Source organism: Desmodus rotundus, chromosome 7 (assembly GCF_022682495.2).
Source record: "Desmodus rotundus isolate HL8 chromosome 7, HLdesRot8A.1, whole genome shotgun sequence".
In the NCBI taxonomy this organism is placed as follows: domain Eukaryota; kingdom Metazoa; phylum Chordata; class Mammalia; order Chiroptera; family Phyllostomidae; genus Desmodus; species Desmodus rotundus.
The window spans coordinates 80,851,352-80,876,134 of NC_071393.1; the positions used below are offsets into that span (position 1 = coordinate 80,851,352).

The following is a 24,783-nucleotide window of genomic DNA, read 5'->3' on the forward strand; positions in this document are numbered from 1 at the left end:
ATTACTCTGTCCAGCCCAGCTATCATTTAGAATCGAAGGACAGATAAAGTACCTCCAAGATATTTTTTTCTTCCTGGAATGCTAATATTGAATATTCAATGAACATGCTATTCAGATGCTAAATTATCACTAAAGATGTAAAATGAATAACTTAAACCATCAAACTAAGGCTTTTTCAAGCAGACTCATCCACATGAAGATACACCCATGACAGGAAATAACACACCGTGGTTTGTGCCTATTTCTCAAAGTTCAGTCTCTGCTCCAATGGGCAGCAAAAGAACTAGAACAACTACAGAGGACACCAAAAATTCCTGTCTGCTTAATCTTGCTGAGTTTCTTAACAATCATGGGCATTAAATATCAAACACAAGAACCATATGTGCCTAATGCATGAGATGCTCAATATTTTCTGAAAGTGCTGGGAGGTTTATGATGACACAACTTCACCGGGTTAGGCAAAAAACAATTTCAAATATGATAACACTTTCAGGGAGTTAAAGAAAATATCCAGGTAAATCATTTACTGGGCCTTAGCCTCTTTAATGTTTAAAGGACTTCTTGTGAGCAAACAGTCAGGATAAAGGAATGCTCCTAGTTATGTGAGCAGCTATGCCACCTAACGGCCAATGAGGAATGGGCGTCAGTGTCTTACTCAATAGGGAAGTCCTTACATAAAAAGCGTTCTCCGTGTGTACGTGTTCACGTACGTGCATGTACCACACAGGGGTGGGCAAAAGTAGGTTTACTGTTGTGAAGACATGGAGTTTATCCTTGTATTATTGTTTATTTTAAATTGTTTAATATTATTATTAGCCAACTTTGCCTACCTCTATTTACACAATCATATATAGTCAAACATAGGTAGCAGTTCATTCATGTTAATTCCGTGACTATTAATTATAACTGAAAAAATGTCATTGACATATTTAAACCTGGAAGGGAATGAATTCCAGCAAAGCAGACATGAAGTCCTTGCTTATGCCAACGTGGGGTGACAAATGCTGATGGCCAGTGGGAGAAAAAGGCGTACTGGCGCCATGACCCAGGATATCCCATCCCTTCCCCCCCCCCCCCCCGACAGCTCCCTACAGCAGCTTCACTCTCAAGTGTGGGACGGAAAGCAAGTCAACGGTGAGAAACAGGCACCAAAACATAAAGCCTAAGGGTCATGAAAGGCAGTGAGTGACTTGTTTAAATTAATGGCATCACGACGTACAGTGAGGTATATAAAGCGCTATCAACTATGTACATACATAATCAGCTTCTGCGGTTTCTTCAACTGACCTAGTTCCCAATTTCCATTCCACAAGGATCTAGTTTCAACTAACTAATCTTTTAGGTTAACCTTGTCCATAACTGACCCAGTCTCCAGAAAGAATTGAGGGTCTGAAAAATAGGAGACACCCTGCTTCTCTGACTGTTTACACGGCTGCTCCCACCCAAACCCACCTGTGCAAGTGAAGCCGTCGCCGGTGTACCCTTCCTTGCAGAGGCAGCGGTAGGAGCCCATGGTGTTCTTGCAGTCGGCGTGTTGGCTGCACATGTGGGTTCCATTGGAGCACTCGTCCAGATCTTCGGGAAACAGATCACATCGTTGTGAACAGAAAGGGTGTCATTTCACGTCAATCACACACAAATTAAACCTTTCTTTACAGAATTCATATTTTCATATTCATAATCTCTGCAGCAGCACTGTCTGTTACTTGCAACGCACCTGTGCACTTAATGCCGTCTCCAATCCACCCGGGGCTGCAGCTGCACTTGAAGCTCCCGGCCGTGTTGGTGCACACGGCATGTCTGTCGCAGTTGTGTGCTCCAATTTCACATTCATTGATGTCTGAAAAGATACGCAGCAGTTTAAAAAAGGCTCAGCACAGATGCCGTTGTGGTCTTTTAAATAACGTACAATAGCAACTCAGCAACGTCAAAAGTGGACTCACTTTCACACTTCCCGTAGTGTAATTCAGATTGGGTTAGCATGCACATGTATACTCCACATACATTGAACAGCTTCAAATTTTAAGTTATAAAGAAACAACAGTGTGATGCTACTTGCTATTATTAACTAATTATTTTCCATTATTTTATGTAAGTATCTAGTCACTGCAAAACAAAAGGAAGCCTTTTCCAGTGGATGATCTTAGAAAGTGAGTTGCCTGGTGTTCTATGGTATTAACACACTCCTGGCCATGCGTTTCTGTAGCCAATATTTTTATTAAGTCAACCATACAGACGACGGGATACAATGTTGTCGGCATAGTAGAAAACATTTTTGGTCATATTCTATATATTAAATATATTTTATTCCTAAATGTAAAACACTGTATTATTTAATTATGCTTTATTTCTTATGCAAGTTTTACTGTAGGTATTGCTAATTTAAGCATTTGCAGAAGATTGTCCATAAGGCAGTGTGAGAACCTTCTTTTCTCTAGCTTCTTACAGTCCTAGCATGTTGGAGACCCAAGCCTTCTTGCACGGTTCATGTAAAACTCAATCAATCCACTGGATATTTATCTGTAAAAGGAGTACCAGGTTAGGGGCACACTACTAAAAGATTCCACATTCTCTCCATTCTCTGAAATTTCATTTCCAAATTTAGCCAAGATAGATTGTATAATATAAAAGTGTTATAATAAAGAATATAAAGTATAAAGTAAAGTATATTTGTTTTCGGCAAAATTGTTACTTATGGTAAGATATATATATTTGGTCATTGCCTCCATTTCTGGCACAGAGCTCTGAACCCTTGGAATTTCCTCGGTGATGAGAACCAGGAAGGTGTCTTTCATTATGTGAATGAGATGACTTTTGGACCTCACCTAAGCAGAGGGCTGGTTGTAAGGAGATCCACTCATGCGATAGAGGGTTAGAACTCTCAGTCCCACTCCCCTGACCTTAGGGCAAGTTATGGGAAGAGGGGTTGAAGGTTGAATCAATCGAAGGCCAGTGATTTGATCACTTATACCTATGTAAGGAAGCATCTACAAAATTCCAAAAGAACAGGATTTGGAGAGCTTCCAGAGGTTTGTGAACACATGAAGATTCGGCAAGAATGTGCTCTCTGGGACAGAGTCCCACATTCCTTCCCCATTTCTTGCCCTATGCATCTCTTCTATCTGGCTGTTCCTGAATTATATCCTTTTATAATAAACTGGTAATCTATTGAGTGTAGTGGTTTCCTGAGTTCGGTGAGCTACTCTTGAACACTAATCAAACCCAAGGAAGCGGTTGTGGAAACCTCTGATTTATAGGAATTAGGGCCAATATGTCAAAAGCACAGGTAACAAACCTAGACTTGGGATTCACATTTGAAACAGGTATAGTCTTGTGGGACTGAGCCCTTAACTACCAGAAGATAGTGTCAGATTTTAGTTGAATTACAAAACACCTAGTTAGTGATCAGAATTGGAATTGGTACCATAATCTCATTTCCTAAAATTAACCCATTATTAATAAAAGCCAGGCACTTAACCTAATAAACTTTTTTAAAACTAAGAACAAGAACTGATAGGCATGGATATTATGACTTTATAGGGAAACCAATGTCTCAGACAAAACTTAGGTGAAGAAGGATAATTTTGGCATAAAAAATGTTGCAAGAATTTTCAGTGATTGCTTGAATAGTGGCATGAAAAAGAAACTGGGCAAGTAACTTATGTTTACCCTTTTGTTTACTTAAGAAGCCCAATTAAATAATTTGAAAGTGTTTAGAACCCTGCTGTTTGCCAAATAGTTTATCTGAAGCTCAGAAATAGTCCCAGGATCTTCGGCTTCTTCAAAACTTTTAGAACACAAAATAAAATTATAACATTTTCCTACAAAAACATTTTGCAATATCACTAATAATCACAAAGTGAAAACATGCCTGAAAGAGTGTTCTTACAATTATAACGTGTTGTATGGGCAAACTTCAATGCAACCTTGGCAGCCACCTGAACCTACTGAGTTATTAAAGGCAGGTCAAGGGAAGCACATACCAGGCTGCTTTAGACTTGTGACTGGGAGCTTTAACCAACTGAATAATTGAGCATGGCACATTCCAAGGAAATGAGGAGGCAGGCTGGTCCAGGTATAATAGTGGTAAGTAGGCCCAGGAATTCAAGAAAGTAAGCCTGACCTAACGGGCTCCCAAGCAGGGCCATCGACACTTGTCTCTTCCTCAGAGAATCGCTCCCCTTGGAGTCACTGATGCAAACCAGCACTTTTGCAGTCATTTTCACTTCCCTCCTTTATTTGTCAGGATCTCTGACTCGGGTAGAAATAATGAGCTTCAACTGCCTAAGTATTGAAGCCTCCTGAAGTTATGGAGTCAAGGAATTTTCTAAGTGGAAAGAATTTAGAATTCTACTTTCCCAATCCTCAGTTTCTCAGAGGAGGACACAGAGGTCCCCAAAGGCATGGGGACTTCCGAGAGCCCCAAAGTCAGCAAGGGGCAGAGCCAGGACCACCAGTAACGAACTCACTTTCCCTGTCCCCTGCATAGTGCTCTTTCCCTGAGGCCACAGCTGCCTAATGGGGCTGATTTGTTCAGATACATCAGGATCTTAAGTCCGGCTTTATGGAGTTTTCAAAGTCTTGGTGAGCTTAACAGACTCACAGAAGTATTCACTAATCTTTCTACTGAGCATAATTTTCAGAGATTATCATAACCTTTCAACGTAGTAATTTTGCAATCTTTCTCTTTCCAGTTTTCTAATGGCCAAAGTTACCTTATTTTTATACAGGTCTTCTCTACCTTCCATATTTAGTGTTGCAATTAAGGAAATTATAATTTCTTTTACAAGGAGAGTTTCCCTCCTTTTCTATCCTTAATGATATGCTAATATAAATTTTTAATTCAAGAAAATATGTGCAATCTCACCACACTTTTTTAAGGTGAGGAGAAATTGTATTTGCCAGAGGCCTGGTATCATGGGCTTTGGGACACCAGGAGGGAGCAGCTCAGGAGCCAGTGTTCAATTCCCCACTTGGAAACTCTCATATAAGCCATTACCTCAATGCCTCACACGCCCAGTACGTGACAAGTGAATTAGAAAGATGTGGTCATAAAGCGTAAAGACATTCTAAATAGAAAGTGTCTGCATGTGTGTGTATGACTGCGCTTCATTATAAAGACAAACAGAAGGGGAAACTGAGCCATACGGAAAACAAGCAAACAAAATGCTGTATTCAAACACTGTAGTCTTCAATAATGTGAAGGAAACATAGCACATGCTTGCCAAGAACATCTCTTTCTGTACAAATGTTCCCTTTCCCCCACAAGTTTGCTCCAGACAGAAAATTCCTTTTTAAGATTAAGAACAAGCACAAGCCAAGAAAAGCAAAGAAACTCAAATTTAGGGCTGATACTGCAACCTCTGTAAACCCACCAAAGCTCCCTCATAGACTCAAAGGTCCCATTTGCAAGGCTCTGTGGCAGGGGAAGGGTGTGGTCTGAGCAGACCCCAGGCCCAGCTCTGGGCCTGTTCCACTGCTGTGCGAACGAGAGCTGTGCTTGGAGCTGTGCTTGGAGCTGCTCTGGCCTCCTCTGACAGCCGGGCAGGGAAGGGCTATATCACCCTCACGGACACTTCTATTCCCGCCACCCCTGCATCGTCACATGGACCCAAACCCAGCACAGCTCCTTGACTAGGCATCGGGAAAGAGGACATTTGAGTGAGTGGAGAGGCCAAATGTGAAGGCTGCTTGGATTTCTTAATTTAGGTCCAAATTTGAGCCAAAACCAGTAAACTGAACACCCAACGAGTTTTCACAGGCTGAGAGCCAGGGGAGGACAATTAGCAGTGATAAGAAGCTGGAAGGAAATAGGTGCAAATCCTCACTGAGTGCAGGTGGTTTTGAAGTCTCTCATTCTTTCTCATGGACTACGACCCACCGGCAAGGTTTTTCAGGTGAAAAGAAGCACGTAGTCTGAGAAATGGAACTACCAAGAAACCCTCCTATTTTAACTGAGAGCAACTCTGATTTTAATGGTATACTTTACTGACTGAGTTAGCACATAGTGGGTGGGAGGGTCTTACGAATCAGCCTGTGAAAGCCAGGGCCCACCAAGAATGGCACCTAGCAGCAACCTAGTTTTTCTTCTTCTGATTGGTTGTCTAACTACAGTTAGGTAAATGAGCAGCAGAAGCCTTGCATGTGGCCACAGAAAAACTGTGATCCAGTTTGCTCCCTTAAGCCAAGGACAGAGAGCTGTGTTCTAGACTTCAAACAAATGTACTTTCTCCCTCCATTAAATTGAACATTCCCCTCAATCCAAGATTTGGACAAGGCTGAAGGAGGAAAGAAAAATCCCTTAACATCTGTGTAGGCTGGGAATGTAAGTCAGTGGGTGGATTCTGAACACTGCTAAAGTGATTGGGGGAAAAACATGTTTATTTGTTAAAATGGAAACAATCGGCAATGACAAGGGAGCTGAAATATTTAGACAAAGCTGTAATGGAACGCAGAGGACATTTTTTTAGTTCTTATGAAGCAAACTTCCTCCCTGTGAAATAGCATGCATATTTTTATAATTCCTTTACAGGCTACTTATTTTTAAAAAGTAGGTATTGTGTATATCACACATATTATACATGTATAGAAATAGGTGTAGGATATTTCTTTTGTCTATCCTCAAAACATAGTTCCAGACCTGTTCTTCACTGTTATTGGTTGTGTGATTTGCTTATCCCATTAGGCAAGATAGTATCTGTGTTTGTATTAGTTGCCATTATAAAAACTTGTCTTTAACATGGCTAACACCAAGGTAACCCGCTGGTATTCTACGTTGTGAGTGACACTAATTTTAAACTAAAAGCAGGCAAAAAGAGCCCTAGTTACATGGGATTAAAAAATGTTTTGGCTCCGATTTTTAAAAAACTTGTTTTTAAGTACACCAGACAGGCTGCCAATTCCTGTTTGTGGAAGTCATTTTCAATCAAGTGTGATACCCTTGGTTGTTAATAACAGTATTTACAGAGGACCTCTGTTCCTTTGCTCCCTGATGCATCCTCTCCCTCCACACTTCACTGCAGGGTGCTTACCCAAGGGGAACACCGTGTGACTGCAGAGCACCCTGGTGAGTTTTTCCAGCGTGTGAAGCAGCGGATAAAACCCAGAAATAAAATCCAGAGTCCCACTGTGCTGGGTGGGGACACCACACGCCATGCTGCTGTGATGTCAAAGGGGCCGTGAGACCAGCCTTCTCCCTGAAGTGCTACCTGGGTTTTACACAGTTCAAAATCGTTTTAGGCTAGAATTTAAAAGTAGGGGGATGCCGGCCCTTGGGGAAAGACAGGGTATTTCTTGGACTTGAGATGTGTGTTTTTGTCCACATCACTCACTGAAAGATTGCTGTTCTTAAAGTAGAAGTGGTGTCATCTCATCCAGCATGGAGGACATGGCTCTCCTCACCACCGTCTCAGCGTCTGTGCAAACTCAACTAAAACCAGCCTCTAAAGCAACCTTTTCGTGTCCAGAGGGAGAGTTTCTTTCTTTAAACTGATTTCAAGAGTATGTCAGTAAGTAGCAGTATAAAATTTTGCTAGACTAGAAGTTATGTCTTCAATTAAATGGCTTCTAGACACGGTGTCTGCGCCTCATTTTATAATAACAACAATAGCTACTATTTATTGACGAGGCTACTGAATGCCAAGCACTGTGCCAAGGGCATCATATACATTGTATCTCATTTACCTAACATGAAATTAATGTCTCGTGAAAATTTAAGCTTTCTTCATGGTAAAAGGCCTAAAATAATTGGCCTCTGCACATGCCTCCGTTAGCTGGAATTTGGAGCATAAAATGATAGAGATCTCCTTTTCTTACAGCTGAAGACCATCCCATTAAGTTAACTTCTCCCCTCTTAAACATCACCGTTCTCTGGGGTGAATGGAGTGAGTTTAACTGAGCCAAATGCTGGTGGTATTAGCCTCTATTAAGTAAAATGCAATATGGAACTGTCCTACCTTTCCCTTCATTCCTGCCAGACCACTGTCCTTTGTTCCAAGTTCTATATTTAGACTGCAAGCTAAAAATAAGGTTTGAACCATAGATATAGTGAGCCGAGCATCGTCTGTATCCCAGAGACCTCATGAGGAGCTGAGACTTTAAACACTGCGCCGTCAGAGTGGGTGGACCCTTCGCCGTGCTTCGCATGACAAGTAGCATAGTGAGGGTGAGAGCATTCCAGCTTCATGCTTATTTTTATAATTTGACTAGAATCTGTCATTTTGGAACCCACAGTTATATTATTGGTGGTATTCTGTATATATGTAACTTTGAAACTTGGTATTATTACACAGTTTAAAATAATTATATACTTGGGGGTTTTCTTGAAAAATGTTGATGTAATTTAGAAAAGGATCTGTACACTTAGCACATTGCCAATCTGCAAATATTTTATTGTTCATTTTAAGTCACGGAGTCTTGCCAAATTGGCTTTTGGAATTAAAGTCTGTTATTTGTGTAGAAGTTATGCAGTTACCTAATTCAAGCTCACCATGGTCTCTATTATGTTTTAAATTATGTTATATGCCATAATCTATTATATTACTACATGTAATTACAGTAAAACTTTATTTATTATTCCACATATTTAATTTAACAGCATGGCCCCAAGTTTGAAAATACCAACTAAACATTTGAAAACAATATCACACAGAATGACTTCTTTTATTCGACATTGAACAGATAATTAGAAATATTGTGAAGAGATTTTCTTACTGGTATTATTAGTGCTGTTGGTATTAGACAAGCAAAATTACAAAGGGCATAGTTACCACCACATAAGATTTGTTAAACCCCAGGAGTAAAGACTTATTTGGGCTAATGCAACTTAACACATCAAAAGTCTACTAACTGAAGGAAATAGGAGACTGATGAGAACTAATGAAACATATGCATCGTACAACAGGATGTGCTTCTTTAAAGAGGCAGAAGGCCTTAAGGAGAGTGTTGGCGATGGAGGTTCTGGGAAGGGCTTGCTCTCACACAGTCCTGTGCCCCGTAATGATGGGACACCTTCTGAGAAATGCACAGTTAGACGACCTCATCATTGTGTGAGCATCCGAGTACACTCCGCGGCCCTGGATGGTATAGCCTGCTACTGGAATTGCACGTGCTGTGCCTTCACATGATAGGCAGTGCGGTATTTGTTCACACCGGCATCGCCACAAACACATTGAGCTACGATGTTACCGCAGTGAAAACATTACTAAGTGACAGGAATTTTTCAGCTCCATTATTATCTTATGGGACCTCTGCTGGATGTGAGGTCTATCGACCTAAACACCATCATGTGGCACGTGACTATAAAGGGATATGAATGTTTGGTAATTAGCATGTTAACCACTTTGATATAAAATGGGATGTTAACCTCCTACAAATGTGACAGTGTTAGTTATGGTGATAATTTATCCAATAGGCCTTGTTGCACAGGAAAAGAAACTCAGTGTACATCTCATCAAAAAAGCATGACATATTTTTAAAAAGTGCAGGCGAAGTTAATGAAAAATGTTATACAAAATGCTCTATAATGTCATTAAACTGTTAATAGCTCCAAAAACTTGTATTAGTCTATAATTATGGTAGCAGTCTCTTAATCATTTAAAGTTTTATTGTCTAATTGTTACAAACATACCTGTACAGCCAGTTTTCCCCTTTTTGCCTGAATATCCCATATCACAGTGGCAGATAAATGAGCCTTTAGTGTTTTCGCAGGTCCCACTCAGGCAGATATTTGGATTCAGGTCACATTCATTAACATCTGTAGAACAGAGAAATCGTCAACGCGTACAACCGTTTGTTTCTGGCAGTGAGCACTTTTCCCTGAGATAACCCAACTGTGCTAACCAAATCAGAAAAGGTAAAATACGTCCACTAAAAAGAAGTACCATTTGTGGAGCTCAGTTCACATGTGCTTTCTGCACTGCAGGCTACCCACGCACACAGGCATCTCATCTGGGCCCTACGCAGGAGGTCAAGTAATCAAATACACTGACTGACTCCAGGCTAAGTATAGAGCCTGTTTATGTGAAGTCTAGAAAACTTTTCAAAACAGCATATTATGTTGCAAGATGAAACTTTCATTCAATTTGCATGATGCCAACAATTTAGTTTCCATTTTTAAAAGAAAGGGCAGATACACTACTAGCCTTAAGTGTAGGTAGTTACAAACTTCACGTCTTTCCCAAATTAAAAAAAAAATTTATGATATTCACTTGAATTTCTGGGACTTCAAAAATATTCAGTAAGGGTTTTCCTAAGATATAAATGTGATACAGTTTAAATATTTTCCAGTTTAAATTCTAGCTTCAGGCCAAGATAGAGTAATAGGCACAGAATCTACCTTCCCACCTGAAGCAACAACAAAAGGACGATATAGGCAACAAAAGACAGTGATCCTGAGAGAAAGAAGACAAACCGGACGAGTTGTGCAAAGCCCCAGGTGACCATGTAGGGAGAGCATGAAGGCCATGGCATGGGGAAGGGATGACAGGTGAAAGCAGGGTTTTGTGTGTCCTGGGTTGAGCAGATAAAGCTGAAAGTCCTGAAAGGCCCAGGTCACTGGAGCTCACAGGGCAGAGCAAAGGACAGATGGGAGCCGCATAGGGAAAAGGCAGAGATCTGCAAAAGGTCCTAGACAAGCGTCCAGATGAGTAATGATCAGTGGATGCATTAAGGAAGCTACTCGAAACCGGGGAAGTGCCATCCACAAGAATTCAAGGGAACAATCATCAGACTTCACAGAAGGCCTGGAATTGTGCCTATTCCCACCAGTCAGTTTGGAAAATCCCATAATTCACAGGTGTTTGAGTAACGTGTTCAGAAGGGTCTTGTCTCAGTAATGGAGCAAAATTAGCCCAAGACTAACTGCTGCTTAAAACATAAAAGCAAGACTTTGAGAGGATCAATCTGTTTCCAAATAACTGGGTTACAAAATAAAGTTCAAGAACATTTCTAGGAATCCAAAAATATCTAGCACCTAGTAACTCAAAATTTATATTGTCTGGCATCCAATCAAAAATTACCAGGCATTCCACGGAGCAGGAAAATATGACCCATAACGAAGAGGAAAGTCAATTTACTGAAATGACTCAGAACTGACACAGATGACAGAATTAGTAGAGCGAGACATTAAAATGGCTATTATAACTGTGTTCTACATGTTCAAAAAGCTAGAGGAATGACTGGACATACTAACTTGAGACACCAAAGTATTAAAAAAAGACCTAAATCGAACTCTTACAGATGAAAATTATAACATCTGAGATAATAGGGTTAAAGGCAGATCAGATACTGCAGAAGAAAAGTTTAGCAAATTTGAATACATAGCAGTAGAAACTCTAAAACAAATACAATCAATTCTAGCATTTATTGCTCTTTGTCAGAAATAAATTGTGTTTGCCTTTAGCCAAACATTTTAAAAGCCTAAACTCTAGTTACAGCAGAAGGAGGACTAAGTGGGCATAAGTAATGCAAGGGCAAAACACACTCTCTCTGGAGCTGACCGATGGCAGCTCAGTCCACATGACATATCTGACAAGAGCATCGTACCACAGTCACAAGAAAGTGGCTCTTTGAAATGCTAGTTTTGGAATATTAGCACTGAATCCCTAAGCATCCTTACTATTCACATAGAGCCTATCAGCTATCCAAAGTAATCTTTATATAATTTAGCAGTACTTGTAAATAACCAGAGAAAATGAAAAATTGTGTTTTCTTTGCTTACCTACACAAGTCTTCATGTCTTCAGATGCCATGAATCCATCATAACACAAGCACCTGTACTCTCCAGGTATGTTGGTACACTGACCACCATCACAGATATTGGGGTTATCTTCACACTCGTCAATGTCTGCAGAGAATGAAACCAACAATGGCTTGATATTAGTTCTGTTAATTCAGTCATGAAAAAGTTAACTGATCTAAGTCAAATGAACTCAGCCTACTGGCATAAGATCATTAGTTCTCACATCCAAATAAAGCTTTACATAAAATATGCCATCAGCTCATCTCAGATGAAAAGGGAGAGAGCCATTTTTAAATTCCCAACCTACTATTCAAGGTCAAGAGGCACATCCACTTAAAAGTCCATCATTTAATTAGCAATTTTATCTCTGCTATGAATTTATCATTCAAAGATGATCATGAATCTTATATTTCTCATCAAATTTAAATGCCTAAGATCTATCATCTTCTGTTTTATTGATAATTTGAAGTAAAAACTCATTAATAAGCATATCTACTTAGATGCATTTTTAGTAAAAATATTTATTTTCAACATTCAGTTTTTATAGTCCAATTTACACCTAGAGCTTTTAAGGGAGATTCTTCCAAGTTAAGTTCTCTTCTTAACCGAGGCCAAAATCTATTAATACCTATATTCCCTAACTCATTTTTCATCCCTAGCTGCCTCCGTGGCTCTCTACCCCAGAATGATACAACAGGAAGTGTAAATTAGACCAGCATTTCTCAAATTTTAGCACACATCCAAATCACTTGGAGGGCTTACGAGAACAGATTACTATGTTCAACCGCCAGGAGTTTCTGACTCAGTAGGTCTGTGGTGGGGCCCACGATTTTTCATCTCTAACACACTCTCAGGTGAGGCTGGTGCTGCAGCTCCGGGCAACACACCCTGAAGAGCACTGAAGTAAGCCAAGAGAGCAGCTTCTTCAAAGCTCCGATCCATGGAGAAACCATTTTTACACTCCACTTACTGAGCATGTGCCAGGCACTAGACTGAGTGCTACACGAACTCTTCCACACAGGGGATCTAAACGCCATTTTATAGAACAGAACTCTATCAAGAACCCACCACTAAAATATGTAAAAAAACAAGGATTTGGATGCAGAACTACCTAAGTCCAAAGCCCAGGCCCTGAACCACTCTACACAGGGACCCACTACTGAGATTTCACAGGAGACTAAAACCTACTTACCAGTACATGACCTCTGGTCGGGCATTAGTGCAAATCCTGGCTGACAGCTGCATTCGTAGCTACCTTCAGAGTTCGTACAGAAGGTCTCACAACCACCGTTCATTATGCTGCATTCATCAATGTCTAAGAAAAATAAAAATAATATTACCTTTCTCTGTATTTATGATAATGGCATGTATTATAGTTTCTAGGCATGGATCAAGTAAAGCAAAAAAAAAAAAAAAAAAAGAGCATCCTGGGGCAACTGCAAAGCACTACATGGTTCGACTCCTTCAGAAATATGAACTGCACCCCAACTATGTGCTAGGGATGTGAATCTAATGGCGAATGAGACAGACACGAGACCTGCCTGCATAATGGCCAACGGCAGCGGGAGAGTTAGAGGGACAATTCGTTGCACAGCACACAGCGCACCACACGCGCGTGGGAGAAACGCTAGGTGCTGTGAGAACACATCAGACAACGGCCACATGGTGAGATTCTCTGGGTCACAGATTCAGTTATAAATTTGACATTCGGCTTAATTGGCTGAAGTTCTAAACCTTTTCAAGAACCTGAGTTAGAGTTCTGAGGTGTCCTGGGCCAAGTTTCAGAAGAATCTGGGCTGATTTATGACTCCGGGTAGGAACCATGTGAGACTTGGCAGTTCCACATGACATGCACCCCAAACCAGGCAGAAACTGGCGGTTTCTACAAAGTTTCACTTTGACTTTGGGCACAGTAAAGCCACAGGGTTTTCTGTGCAGCTCTTTCCAGCATGACTAAACCTACAGAGGGCCAGCCACAAAGCACAAGGCTTATCCCACAAAACTCCATCTTCAGGGAATGCCAGACCCAGCCTCTATTTCAATGTAAGATAGCATGGTCTTCCTTCCAATAATTATTCTCTGAAACATTTAAACTGATCTAAGCCACCTAAGGGCAGAGACTGCACCCTATGCTTTTTGCCTTTTCCATGGACCTCAGCATGCTTCACTTATCTCAGGTGGTTAGTAATCACTGGCTGATCTGCCTGGCTATGCACGTGCATAAGCAAAGCATGTGCTACCATTCACCACTGAAGCAGCATGGGTGAAATCGCAGTTGTTAAAGCTAAAACATTCCACGTCTCTCATCTAACTGTTCTCTAAACACACAAGGGAGGTGAGATCCGAAGATCATGAGCCACTATGAAAAGAATTTTGCTTACAGGGAAACAAGAAAGATTAAGTAAAAGTAACTAGAGATGGCAACAGAACTCAGAGAACATGGCTTGCATGCTTTAGAAAGAGACTAATAAAATATAAACCAACATTCAATATAGAACTTACCAACACAAAACAGCCTGTCGGGGGTTGAATGATAGCCAGGGTTGCAGGCACACTGGTATTTCCCTATGAGATTGACACACCGACCATTGGGACAGAGGTTTGCACTCAGTTCACACTCGTTGATGTCTGTGCAGAAAATAAGAATGGCAAACAACCAGCCATAAGCTTCGGACTCTGGCAGAGATGTGGGTCAAATGACTGACCACAAGTAAGTGGTTGCAACGTCTTCCTCCTTACCTATACATGCAGAGATGTTGGGGGACAGCTGATGGCCAGGAGGACATTCACAGCGGTAACTTCCCTCGGTGTTTAGGCAAACGCCTCCTCGGCACAGGAGGGGATTCCTCTGACACTCATCAATGTCTGCAAAATGGAAATGGCCCGTGTTGAAGATGGTGGTGGTGTCCTGCCCAGGTCCCCACAACCAGGCCAGTGCACTCATCGGGGGTCCTGGCTGCTAATGGCTTCCAGGTGCCCTTCTTGAAGAACTGCTGTCCGTTTCATTCAGAAATACCTGGGAGAGGAGAGATTATATTTCCCTCCCATGCGGGGCGCTGCCCTTGGCTGATAATTGATTGAACTGATGTGGAAATGGAAATCTTGGCCTCCTGGTCTCAAGGTGGGACAATACTCTGGTACCATTCGCACTCCCGAGTCACCTGTGGAATCCAGTTAACGCCGAAATGCAGCAGAACTCTGCTTCTCTTCTTCTCCTTCCCTAACCTGCCTCCCCCTCACTTCGTTACAGGTTCCTCCTGAGAGCACTCCCTCAAAATAATCTCTCTCTCAGAGAACCTAATCTAAAGGCAACCAGCTTAATTAATCTCCTTCTCTAGAGATGCTGGACAGAGACCCGATACTGTAACCCTAAGTATAGCTTATGTTTGCCTTGTTCTCTCTTCCCTGGGGTGTCTATTCTAGGTTTTACACTCACTCCTCAGGAGCCCATAACCAGTGTCCAGGGCCCCCCACCCCCACCCCACAGCAAGAATTCCCTCACTCCTTCCACACGTCAGTCTCCCTCTGCCACAGACTGACTCCTGACGCCCTGCTGAGGAGATCAAAACACTGGGGGATCAGGAAGAAGCTAGGACACAGGCTATGAGTCCTTAAAGCTTCTTGGAATCCCTCTTCTCCCATGACGATCAGATGGGCACACACTTACCCATGCAGTTCTTCATCATCATGAATCCACTTTCATAGCCTTCATCACACTTGCATTCAAAGTCCCCCGGGGTGTTCACGCACTGGCCACGGCCACAGAGGTCAGGAGAGATGCGGCACTCATCGATGTCTGCACAAAAGCAGCCCGTGGCAGCGAGTGAGTACCGGGATAGCCTCCGTTCTTGTGGAATAAAGATGAAGAGCTCCAAAGGCCGTCCCTCCAAGGCGAGCCCCTCCACTGACCTGTGCAGTTCCTCTCTTCAGAGTCAAGCGCAAAGCCGCTGTCGCACCGGCACTTAAAACTGCCAATGGTGTTTCTGCACTTGCCATGGGTACAGAGGCTGGGAATCATCTTGCATTCGTTGATATCTTCAAGAAAAATAAAATGTGTGAAAAGTTTGTGACAAACCAATTAGGTTTCAGTGCCCACCATTTTAAACCCAGGAGGGTGGAGGGTCTTGATATAAGGTGTTGGCAATATTCATTTTAAAGAATAGGAGATAATCCATAGGGCATGTGACTGTGGAAACATGTCTAGTCTTTTAAACTTCTGTTTTAGAAAGCAGTATCAGAGAAGTAAAGCGTGTGTTTATTTAGACTTACAGAATCCAGCACACTGTCCGATACATACTGGACATTCAACTATTTGCTGAATGAATAGTCTAAATAAACCATTAGTGTCTATGCTTAAAGCACATAGAAGATTATTAGAATATATTGCCCCCAGCAATTGATTGAATGTGTAGAGCAGTGATTTTCAACCTTTTTCAGCTCATGGAAGACATATCAAATTACTAAAATTCTGTGGCACACCAAAAAATATATTTTTTGCCGATCTGATAAAAACTAGGCATAATTTTGATTCATTCACACTGGACAAATATCATTGTGTTGGCTGTTGTTGGTTTTTTTCACTTGACAATCTAAGGGAGAAGAGGTCAGTGCCCCTGACTAAAGAGTCAGGGATCACAGTGCTTTAAAAACGCTTGCAGCACACCAGTGTGCCTCTTGCGGCACCAGCTGAAAATCACTGGTGCAGAGAAATGAGATATTCATTTATGCTTTTTCATGCTTTTTCTGGATACACTTAAAATACAAGAGTTTCACATATTGTATAGCCTTAAAGGTTCATTAATGTAATTAAAAGAGTGTTTGTTTACTAGGAGTATATGTAACATGGAATCTGAGTTTCCCCTTTTAGGGGCCTTTCCAGAAGAAGATCTAAAGCTCAATAAATACAAGTTCATTTCTACACAGTGTCATGAGAGACAGAATTGGCAGATTAAATCTCGAGAACATCAGGTCCTTCTGTGGCGATGGATTTCCACAGCCTTTGGAAGCAAATCACTCAAGTTTCTTAAAATTAACTTAAGAGACATTTAAGAGGGCCATCTAGAAACTAACTCTCTAGACACAACAATTTAAAACCCCAAGGCTTCTTGGACCAAATGCTCAGTAGAGAAAAAAGTCTACACATTTTTCTATAAGGATAGTTAAGTGATATTTACATACTCATTTCCCATTTGATTTAGTTATGAAGTTTGGATTAGGACCAGACACAATGGGCAACCAACAGAACACTCCATACTGGGAACATAAGCTGAGCCTCTCTGTGTAATCAGAATTCTGAGGAACCAATTACGATTTTCCATATGCTGAAGTAAACAAATTCTGTTTCATTGTGCATAAAAACTTAAATTAATTTTGGAATTAGTTTAAATCTGTGACTTCTTATTTTTTGCATGGACTTTAGAGTAGAGCATAAAAGCTGAAACAGTATTTGAACTATCATGTCACTGGAGTGTGTTGGCCACAGGAATGAACTTCACTGCATTTGGACGACAAGGACCTGCCACTAAGTGTCACATGCCACTCACCCCCATTTTCTACACCGCAGCCATTGGGTGTCAAATCAGTGGATAAAGTGTCATGTAATAGTGGCCTTAGCAAATGGCATAAAAATTTCCCATTTCCTTTCATTTACGTTTGGCTTAGGGTGGCACTGAAACCTACTTTAACACTTAATAATGGCTACATGGGAGGGCCGAGTGAGTGACCTCGGGAAATCTTGAGGTGTAGAAAAAGAAAATCGATTAGAGAGTGAATGTTTGGTGACAGGGAGTTCGGAAGGCAGCGAATGTATGCTGAGATGACAGAAGGATGGCCGCATTGATGATATTCACTGTAATTCCATCAGCAGACTCTAGGCTCATGGAGATGCATCTGTCAGCCTGAAAAGAAGAGCAATCAACCACTGAAACCATCGTACCTTTGAAGAAAGGTTTCCCATTTGTAATCTCCTTTGTGGCAAATCCGGGGCCTCTGGGACAGAGCTCCTCATACTCAGGTGTGTTTTTCACCGGACACTCTTCGCATTCCTCGGTGCCCCAGGCCGCCCCCACAGAGCAGCAGCAGGCGTCCATGCGGTGGCGGCCAGAAATGGGCAGAGTGCACTCCTCGTCGTCGTACCTCAGGAAGCAGGTTTCCACACGGTTATCTGCCAGAGAGCAGGGGGAGGCTGAGGAGGGCAACTCTGTTTTCACCACCCAAACAGCCAGTGTTGTATTAGGCAAAGTACAATACACTCAATAATTTTCTGTGTACTTACTGACTAGAATCATTTTGTCCTCAAAAGAAACCCAGGCTTTGTGATGGGTATTCCTGCCTAACACAGACTCTTCTACTGGGTAACTCATATGTATTTGCACCTACTATCCATGCAAAGTTTCCTTTTGACATGAGGCGTTTTCTGATAATTCTGCGTAAGAAGCAGTATTCTGAGAAGTGCAGCAAAGAGTTTTGGGGAGCTGTTTTCACAGACTTGTCTGCTCCCAATGTGTGCCCGCCATAGCGTCCTGACATCTCGTCTGTAGCTAAAAAGCAAACTGCGGTCTTTATCGTTGGAGGACATCTGAACTAGCTCCAGCCCTTTCCCTCAGGTCCATGCCATTGTGGAGAGGAGTACCTCACCTGAGACTAAAGAGGAAAAGCAGCAAAGGAAAGCCATTCACTCCTCTTCTCAATTACTTGTTTCACTGCAACATGTGCTTATGTATACATTCTTCTGGATACATGTGGGGCACATGTAGCTCCAACCCCAAATTGAGGGGGTTATGAAGAAGAGTAAAAAGAGTGGCAGACCAGAGGTCAGAAGACCTAGAATTTGATCCTATTCTGTTACTGAGAAGTCTGCTTGTCTTAGACAATGATTGACCCAGAACCTGAATTTCCACATCTGTAAAACGATGTTCCACCCATCTCTCAGGGGTTACTATGAAGCTCAAAGGAGACTATGCATCTGAAAATGGTAAAGTGTAATTAAAACATGAGGCATGATATTCCCTCTCTTTCTCCTTCACAAGGTGGTTATTAACCATTCACCTAGGTGCCTGAGCTTCTTTTAATGTTAGGAAGCTTCTGAGGCCTTCTGCGCAACTTTACACAAGAGTTGCCTTTATTAAGATGGATACTTCTTAAATGATTTATAAATTAAATATTAAAGCATCTTTCAGCTAAAGAACCTGAAAGAAGTTTCTCATTATATGTTGACTACTCTTAAACAAAGAAGCTAAGACTCAGAATGGCATTAACAGGCCTCCATAGTTACACAAAGACTCTAGCCTTTGAATTCCAACTTTTCTCTTTCATATTGCTTACATTATAAACCAAAAAGTTCTATATTTAAAGGTTTGTTTATTCTAATTGGTAAATGATCCAAATCCCTTAGCTGCATACCACTCTTTTAACCACTTACAGTGATCCTTCACTAAGAATGCTCTTTAGAGTAATAAGGTTTCAGATACACAATGAGGCTGAGCCTTATTTCCATAGTCATGGACTCAGAAATCCGTGATCCAAGAGACATACTCCCAGCAGTCAGAGGTCATTGTGTTAACATCAGAATAAGTCTGCCAGACCCCCCAAGAATGGTGATGGGATCTCAAACCTAAAACCTCTATGGACCTACAGGGCAGCTTTCTAAGAACTCAGGGTTCTGTGCCGTCTCTTCTGCACTATTGCCACTTGGGCTCTGGCCGTTGGCTTGGAGAAGCCCACCATGACTGACTGGGCTCCCTCGGGTTCACTGTTCAAGACTGTGGCGCTCTTCATTCCTGATATCCACAAGAGTTTTCTGCAAAGACTTGTCATTCTGGCCAACAGTAGGACATGCCTAGCAGTTTCCAACTGAAATTGTTCTCCTTACCATTCACTTCGCATCCTGTAGCCCATGACATATGGCAAGGGTGGGGGGTGGATTTAACAGCTCTGGGTTAATAACTACAATGGCAGTGATTTAAGAAACAGTTACATATCAATTACAGTTTCTCTTCCATAACATGTTCTCTGCTCTTCATACAAGGAATAAACAAAGAGCTTTAATCAGGGAGGCTCTTCTTCCAGGAAACCACCATAGATTCTAATGGAAATACTGAATTTGGGATGTATGTGTCTGTTCTGGGAACCAAACATTCAGCTCTATCTTGTCAACTGAAGTTAATAATCTTTAAGAAATGACATTAGGAAAGTAATGAGCTCAGTATTTACCCAGGCAGATCCTCCCTGTGACATCCAAAGTCATCCCACTGGGACACTGACATGTAAATGACCCCCTGGAGTTAACGCATACGCCATTTTTGCACACTCCAGGGAACACTTCACATTCATTTATATCTGTGAAGGAGAAAAAAAGCATGAATTAATATATCTCTGTAACATCATTCTATTTATTCCATTCTTGGAGTCATAATTATTCTCATAACAGAAAAGGCCATTTGAACCTGGTAAGTTCACAAAATTAGTTTGTCTCCAAATAGTTTAGGTAGAACTTCTGGGATGTCCGAATAGCAACAAAGAGAGCTCACCTGCCACCAAAGATGTAAGAGCTTCTCCATGGACTCAGGGAGTAATTTTTGAGTTGAAGAGACAGGGAGCTGGTGCAAGTTCTTGGGGACAGTTCTGGGTAGTGTGGCTATCCAGGTAAGGCTCCCAGAAGCCACACAATTAGCTTTGTGAGTCCAGATGTTTGGAAATCAGTAGAGAAAGGGAAACCTGGTCTTTCAAACTACCAAAGAATAAAGAACTTGGAAACTGAGCATACAAAAAAAAAATCCTACTAAGGAATATGTGGGGCCAGCAAAAAGATTCTCTTTCGAGAAGTGCTCACGAGTCCCTAGAAGTGAATTACTAGTTCTCACTTAGCTATGGTCTCAGACTGTTCTGTCAAAACCTTGCTGGTCCCAATTTGAGTTGCGGAGAGTCGAAAGATGCTCATGTTCACCCGCTTCTCATGCACTCAGTCTCTCTCAAATGTGCCGGTCCCTCAGTTTGCTCACTGCAGCGTGCTATGTTCTCCACACTTAATTTGGAAAAAAATTCACCATCAAATTAATCCAAAGAAAGGCACTTGCTTGTCAGTGTCAGAAAAAAGTGGAGCATTATTTAAGAGATTCACATACACTAGGTCTGTATTTGGAAGAAATAACTTCCCAAACCAGGGATGTTAGAACAAAAAAAAGTTCTAGATTTTTCCTTGTAAGAGAGATAAGTGGAAAGGGGAAAATTTACCTTCTTGGGGTTTTTTTGTTGTTGTTCTGGCCACTTATACACCAAAATGTGCAGCTGAGGTCAGATAACTTATTAACAATGGGTCTGGACCAAAGAAAGGCCAAAGAATTCAGTCATCATTTGGAAAGCAAGACCCTGGGTGGGGGTTACAGTGTTCCTCTTTATTTTCGAAGGGAAAAAACTTCATTTCATCCCACATATGGGACTAATTGCTGTTTTTAAAATTTTTCAGCTGCTGTGTCATGTCAGGTTGTGTTAGTCACCCTGACCTAGGTCTATCTGGGACTCCACGAGAAAGAACCACAGCAAACTGAACATAATCCGTGTAGACTTTCAGAAACAATACAGCAGAGTGTGTCCTTCTAAACCATCCATGACTATCAAACAAACAAACAAACAAACAAGAACCAGGACAAACCAGGAAAAAGGCAAATTTTACAGCCTCATTTAAAAACTCCTATTTTATCTTCCGGTATATATGGCATTTGGAAAGTGCAGTCAATTCAAACCATGGTCAGCCTGAAACATTTTCAGCCACCCTGCACCCTGGCCACAGAAGCTTGAAACTGGCAACAGCGTATATATATACGCTGGTGAAATCAACATCTGTTATGTTCTGCACTTCCCATTATTTTTTTTCTCTGCTGCCTATTTCTTACTGTGAAGTTACAGGACATCTATACCCAGATCAAAATAACACAAGCATTCTTCAAGCACATGAAATCGGTGGTTTATAAATAATCATAAATACCTTCACACTGTGTTCCTTTAATTCTTGAATAGCCTTTACCACATATGGGATCTGTAAAAACAAATCAAATCAAAACAAACAAACAAAAAACAAATTTAAGATAACAACATCCAGACTTTGTAATTATGACCTAGTATAAGAAACATGAAGGAGGACCTGGAACATGAATCAGATTTTGTTGCTATGAATAAGTCTGAGATAACAGAGTGTTTCTGAGATTGCATAAGTGAAAAAGAATAATAATGAAATATCTCCTTTAAAGAAAGCTCAATTTCTCTGAGATGTCCCAAATGACCCAAAGGCCCCCTAAAGATCATGCTAAGTTGATGACCAAGAAGGGAATTGACTAGATTTCTCTCTTGCTGGTAGCCCTGAAACAGGACTCACCCTATAGGGTTACTGTGACATGGGCATGGGAAACAAACTCTAGGACTTCGAGATCCCATGCCCTGCAGCATTCACAGTGTATAAATTCACACATTTATATACCCAAACATCGAACCAACAAAATCATCAGCAAGGCTCTCAAACCTCAACTTCACAACAGATTTAGAAGTTTACTCATGAATACTGTTTCCTTTACGTTAATCAGTTTTTTGGAAGAAAATGTGCACCTATAAAAAGCTCAGGACGCCTAACCCTTAGGTTCTGCAGAGAGCCAATAGGAATTGCTGATCCAGGAAAGCCACACCAGCTAGCCATATTACAGTGTGGTGATAGAAAATAATAAATTGTGCCAAATTCCCTGAAATCATTGTCTTTGATACTCTCCTAGCTTCCTATTCAGTAATATGCTTCATTGAGGTCATCAGAATTAAATCTTCTAAAATCCTCCACATGAGCCAAATGCACAAAGTACTATGCTTCCCCCTTGCTAAGCAAAACGAGAGGCGGGAATGGCACAGGAGGCGCAGCAGCCTCTTCTCTTACCGACTTGGCACAGGGTACAGGGGCTCCCCCAGGCAGCACCAAGGGAGGAACAGCACTGGGACTTCAAGGTGGCTCCATTGATGTTGATCTCACAACGCCCATTGATGACAGTCTGCCAGCAAGTGCCCTTGATGGTTTCTGTGGGGGGCCCCGGGGGGAAATCTTTAATAGATACTGAAACACAGCAGCCTTGATAAACATAGGAAAATCATTCTCAGAAAGATAAATACCTATGCAGATGGTTTTTGTTGGATCCAAAGTACTTTCAGAAGAACACTCACAAATAAAAGAGCCTTGGGTGTTTTTGCAGACTCCATTAATGCAAGGATTTGACTCACATTCGTCAATGTCTGAAACAAGAATGGGTCAACATTACTGCTGAAAACTAGTCTTGGGCATGAATGAATATTTAATCTTTGGCCTCAATTGCTACCACATATTCTTCACTAGATAATAAAGCTGGCCTATATAGAATTTTTCTAGACTAGATGGAATGCCAAGATAATAATTAAGTACATCTCTATAGTTCAGAATCTGGTACATGGATGAATCTTTTTATTCAGAAAATCTGGAGCAAATGTAAGTGTAACTTCTCAATAACTAACTCAAACAGCATATATGTAATGTTTTCTCTATTAAATGGTAGTTAATAGAATGTGAATTTCAGGCAAATGCAAAATGAATGCTTTAAAATGGCACTTGAACTCAAAATAAATGGCAAATAATATGCTAATTGCAGGTAAGTACCACCAGCAGTTTGCAAAGTACCTACAAGTGCTGTATAGGACCAAAGGATCTCAACTAAAGGGGCATAATTACCTAAAATAGAAGAAACTCTAATTTATTCTCATGGTTTTCTAGCAGCATTCCAAAAGACAGCAAAGAACACAGTATAGGAACAAAAAATGTAGTTTACCTTCACAGGTTTTTAAGTCAGGTTTGTATATAAACCCCTTGGGACAGGTACAGACAAAACTGCCAGGAGTGTTCCGACATTGCCCATTGTCACAGAGAAGACTGTTCAATGCACATTCATTGATATCTGGAAAGCCAACAGAAGTGAACTTTTTAAAGAGCTCATCACTTGCATGCAACATCTTTGCTTTTAGTTAGGGTTTCAAGGTCATAATGACATGATTAATTTAAACAATGAGGCAAAACTTCTGTACCATTGGCTTTTGGTTAAACTGCCTAATTTTAAGGCCTTATTATCTGTATTTGATATGTACAGAGTCTAGAATCACCATACATTATTCAATACACTTCTTTCTTTAGCAGAAAGAAAATCTGGATTTACTAGAAATCACTAATCTTTATTCAATTGCCTCATTATACCAGAACTCAAAGGTCTAATCCTATTCATTTAATGAACTAAATAAATATTTAGAAATCATGGTCCATCTTTGATATGTGTTAGTTTCAGGACGTGTGTTTCTCCTTTTGAATAATATAAAGGGTCTTTGGTTATGTTTATCACGTATGAGGCAATCTCTAAGAGTTTTTAGTTGTCATGAGAATTTAGACTCGAGATTTAGAGAGTTGAGGAAAACCTCTTGCTTTCAGCTGAACAGTAGGCCTATCTAATGCAAAATCCACCTTTTTGTATGTATGACTTAGATTAGGAAAAATAGAAATTACATAGCCTTTTTTTTAGTATCCATTTGGGCTACAACATCACCCAGCCCACAGAGTACATTCACGAGGAATGTTTCAGACATTGAGAGATGCTCCTTAGATCATCATTTGACAAGCCAGCAGCCCCAACATAAAGGACATACAGATTCAGCACTGGAGAGCTGCATGGCTCACAGCACTAAATACACTTAAATCAGCAACATATTTATAAAGTTTTTTATGAGTATGAAGCTGTCTTATTGGCTGAGCAGGTAGAATACTGAGAATTCTGTCAAAATGGTATAAGGAGATGCTAACACTGTCCAAAAGGCTCACATTGCAATTCTTAAACTGATGATGTCAGAAAAATCTGGAAACTTAAATTGAGCCATTGATGAGCAAGCTAAAAAAAAAATATATAGCCAGTCCCTGGAACCCTGTGTGGGAAACGGCTGGAGAGGATCTTTGAGTTCTAACTTCATACATACCTCTGAACATAATCTGAAATATGATCGTA

At 40.9% G+C, this 24,783-nt stretch overlaps 1 protein-coding gene across 2 annotated transcripts in view; it reads right to left on the minus strand.

Moving 5' to 3' along the window:
- Nucleotides 1-24,783, minus strand: part of FBN1 (fibrillin 1) — a 225,546-nt gene that overhangs the window by 60,729 nt on the left and 140,034 nt on the right. For both annotated transcript variants that reach the window (XM_053928326.1, XM_024567296.3), the window contains exons 20-34: nt 23,569-23,694; nt 22,883-23,002; nt 22,653-22,790; nt 21,723-21,773; nt 19,952-20,077; nt 17,676-17,903; nt 15,650-15,775; nt 15,408-15,536; nt 14,480-14,605; nt 14,243-14,368; nt 12,933-13,055; nt 11,720-11,845; nt 9,629-9,754; nt 1,718-1,840; nt 1,453-1,575 (exon numbers count right to left, since the gene is read on the minus strand). In XM_053928326.1, the coding sequence (XP_053784301.1) occupies nt 1,453-1,575; nt 1,718-1,840; nt 9,629-9,754; nt 11,720-11,845; nt 12,933-13,055; nt 14,243-14,368; nt 14,480-14,605; nt 15,408-15,536; nt 15,650-15,775; nt 17,676-17,903; nt 19,952-20,077; nt 21,723-21,773; nt 22,653-22,790; nt 22,883-23,002; nt 23,569-23,694 (1,917 nt within the window). The remainder of the gene's footprint in view (nt 1-1,452; nt 1,576-1,717; nt 1,841-9,628; nt 9,755-11,719; nt 11,846-12,932; nt 13,056-14,242; nt 14,369-14,479; nt 14,606-15,407; nt 15,537-15,649; nt 15,776-17,675; nt 17,904-19,951; nt 20,078-21,722; nt 21,774-22,652; nt 22,791-22,882; nt 23,003-23,568; nt 23,695-24,783) is intronic.